Source organism: Egretta garzetta, unplaced genomic scaffold, assembly GCF_000687185.1.
Source record: "Egretta garzetta isolate BGI_Z169 unplaced genomic scaffold, ASM68718v1 scaffold368, whole genome shotgun sequence".
Lineage (NCBI taxonomy): Eukaryota > Metazoa > Chordata > Aves > Pelecaniformes > Ardeidae > Egretta > Egretta garzetta.
Window position 1 is genome coordinate 88,428 of NW_009260684.1, and position 1,938 is coordinate 90,365.

General features: G+C 64.8%; 1 protein-coding gene across 1 annotated transcript in view; it reads left to right on the forward strand.

Annotated features, from left to right (window-relative positions):
* LOC104132551 (thiol protease aleurain-like) overlaps positions 1 to 1,938 on the forward strand; it is a 4,087-nt gene that overhangs the window by 812 nt on the left and 1,337 nt on the right. Inside the window, exons 3-7 of the mRNA XM_009645854.1 lie at positions 191 to 283; positions 420 to 592; positions 904 to 1,150; positions 1,567 to 1,768; positions 1,870 to 1,934. Coding sequence (XP_009644149.1) covers positions 191 to 283; positions 420 to 592; positions 904 to 1,150; positions 1,567 to 1,768; positions 1,870 to 1,934 — 780 coding nt within the window. The remainder of the gene's footprint in view (positions 1 to 190; positions 284 to 419; positions 593 to 903; positions 1,151 to 1,566; positions 1,769 to 1,869; positions 1,935 to 1,938) is intronic.

Genomic DNA, 1,938 nt, shown 5'->3' on the forward strand with positions numbered 1-1,938 from the left:
CGCCCGGGGGGGGCTGCCCTGCGGGCGGTGGCCATGGATGGGAGCAGGGGGTGATGCCACACGGCCCCAGGGTGCTCTCTGCCTTTCCCATGCTCCCCTCCTGGCCATGGGCTCAGGATGGGGGCATGGGGGATGTCCCTGGGGCTCAGCACTCCGCAGCCCCCCGAGCCCGGCCTTTCTGTGCCCACAGGAGTCATCAGCCTGCCCTACGCGGAGATCAGGGAGCCCTTTGAAGCCTGGTACAACCTCACCGGGGGGAAGAGCCGCATTGAGTACTACGGCGGTGGGTGCAGAGAGGGCCCCATCCCCTACAGCCCTCACCATCCCCCTCCTTCGGGTGCCCCAGCAAAGCCCTGGGAGCCATCACCTTGCCAGGACCTGGGGGCTTGGCTTGACCTTAGCGCTGTTCCCATCCCCAGGCCAAGTGGTCACCTACCAGTTTGGCTCCATTGAGCCCTTCGGTGCCAGCTTCAAAGTGACTCCCGAGACCACGGAGACGGAGGTCAACGTCCGCAAGTGCTTCCGCATCAACGGCACTGATGGGGACCTCATCGCCCCGCAGAGTGTCTTCCCCAGCCTGGAGAATTTCAAGGTCAGCTCCAGACATGGTCCCCCAGGATGCGGGATGGGGCAGGGGAGGGGATAAGGCACCCCCATGGGTACAGGGTGTCCGGCGGCCACCTCCCTATGAGGGCAGAGCAGCCCTCCCTGGCTGGGAATGGGTACATACACACGTGGGTGCAGCCAGGGGCGATGGAGGTGGAGGGGTTGCATCCAGCTCGGCACGATTGCGGGATGGGTGCATGGGTGGAGCGGCATCGCTGCGGGGTGCCCCGGCTCACCAGGGGCGCGGGGCCGGGGCCGGTGTGGCACCCCGGTCCCCAATGCGTGCACTGTGCCCAGTGGGTGCGGGAGGAGCGCTTCCGCGGGCAGCGCTGCGCCGTCTGGCAGAACGTCTCCTACTGGGGCCACAAGAAGAACGTCTACACCCTGCGGGTGGGCAGCTCTGCCCGTGGCCCCGTCCCCCTGCACTTCGAGGTGCACGGCTTCAACAGCCTCCTGGGCTCCCACTACGACAAGTATGAGATCGACTACTCCTCCTTCAGCCACCGCTTCCCCCCCAGCGTCTTCCGCCTCCCCCAGGGTGAGTGTCCCGGCCACCTCACTGCCCAGCCCGTCCCAAAATGCAGCACCCTGCCACCTTTTTCATTTCATTTGTCGGTGCAGGTTTTGGGGGTTTTTTTTGCAAGAGCCTGATAATTTGGGTGAATTGGTCTGGTTGGGAAAAAAGCAGGGGAGAAATGTAATTCATGTTGATAGCTGGGGCAATGCGGGTGCTTCCCCGGTGCTGGCTCCTCCGTGCCAGAGCGCAGGGTGCTGGGTGGGATGGTGGGAGCTGGCTCTGGAAGCGGGTTTGGGAAGCAGATCCCCCTTTTATGCACGTGTCTATATGGGAAGGATGGCCCCAGTGGTTTTGGAGGAGACTGTGCCATGCGTCCCAGCTGGGGGTCTGGGAGAGCCCGTCCTCGCTTGGGAGGCATCAGCTGCCATCCGTGCCCATGGCAGGGGTGCAGTGCGAGCAGTGGCCCGCGGCCGGCCCCGAGCACCGGATCCTGGCCAACCCCATGCAGGAGTTTGTGGGGAGGGCACCAGAGACAGACCACCACCACCACCGCCTCTTCCACCACTACAAGGAACGGTTCGGGAAGAGCTACGGCAGCGAGAAGGAGCACGAGCATCGCAAGCGCACCTTCATCCATAACATGCGGTACGGGATGCCAGGGGGCTTGGCTGGGGGGGGATGCTCTGGGATGGGGTGTCCAGCACGGTCCCCCGCTCCCCTCTGGCAGCAGCTCTGCTCTGCTGCAGGTTTGTGCACTCGAGGAACCGCGCCGCCCTCTCCTACACGCTGGCGCTGAACCACCTGGCTGACCGCAC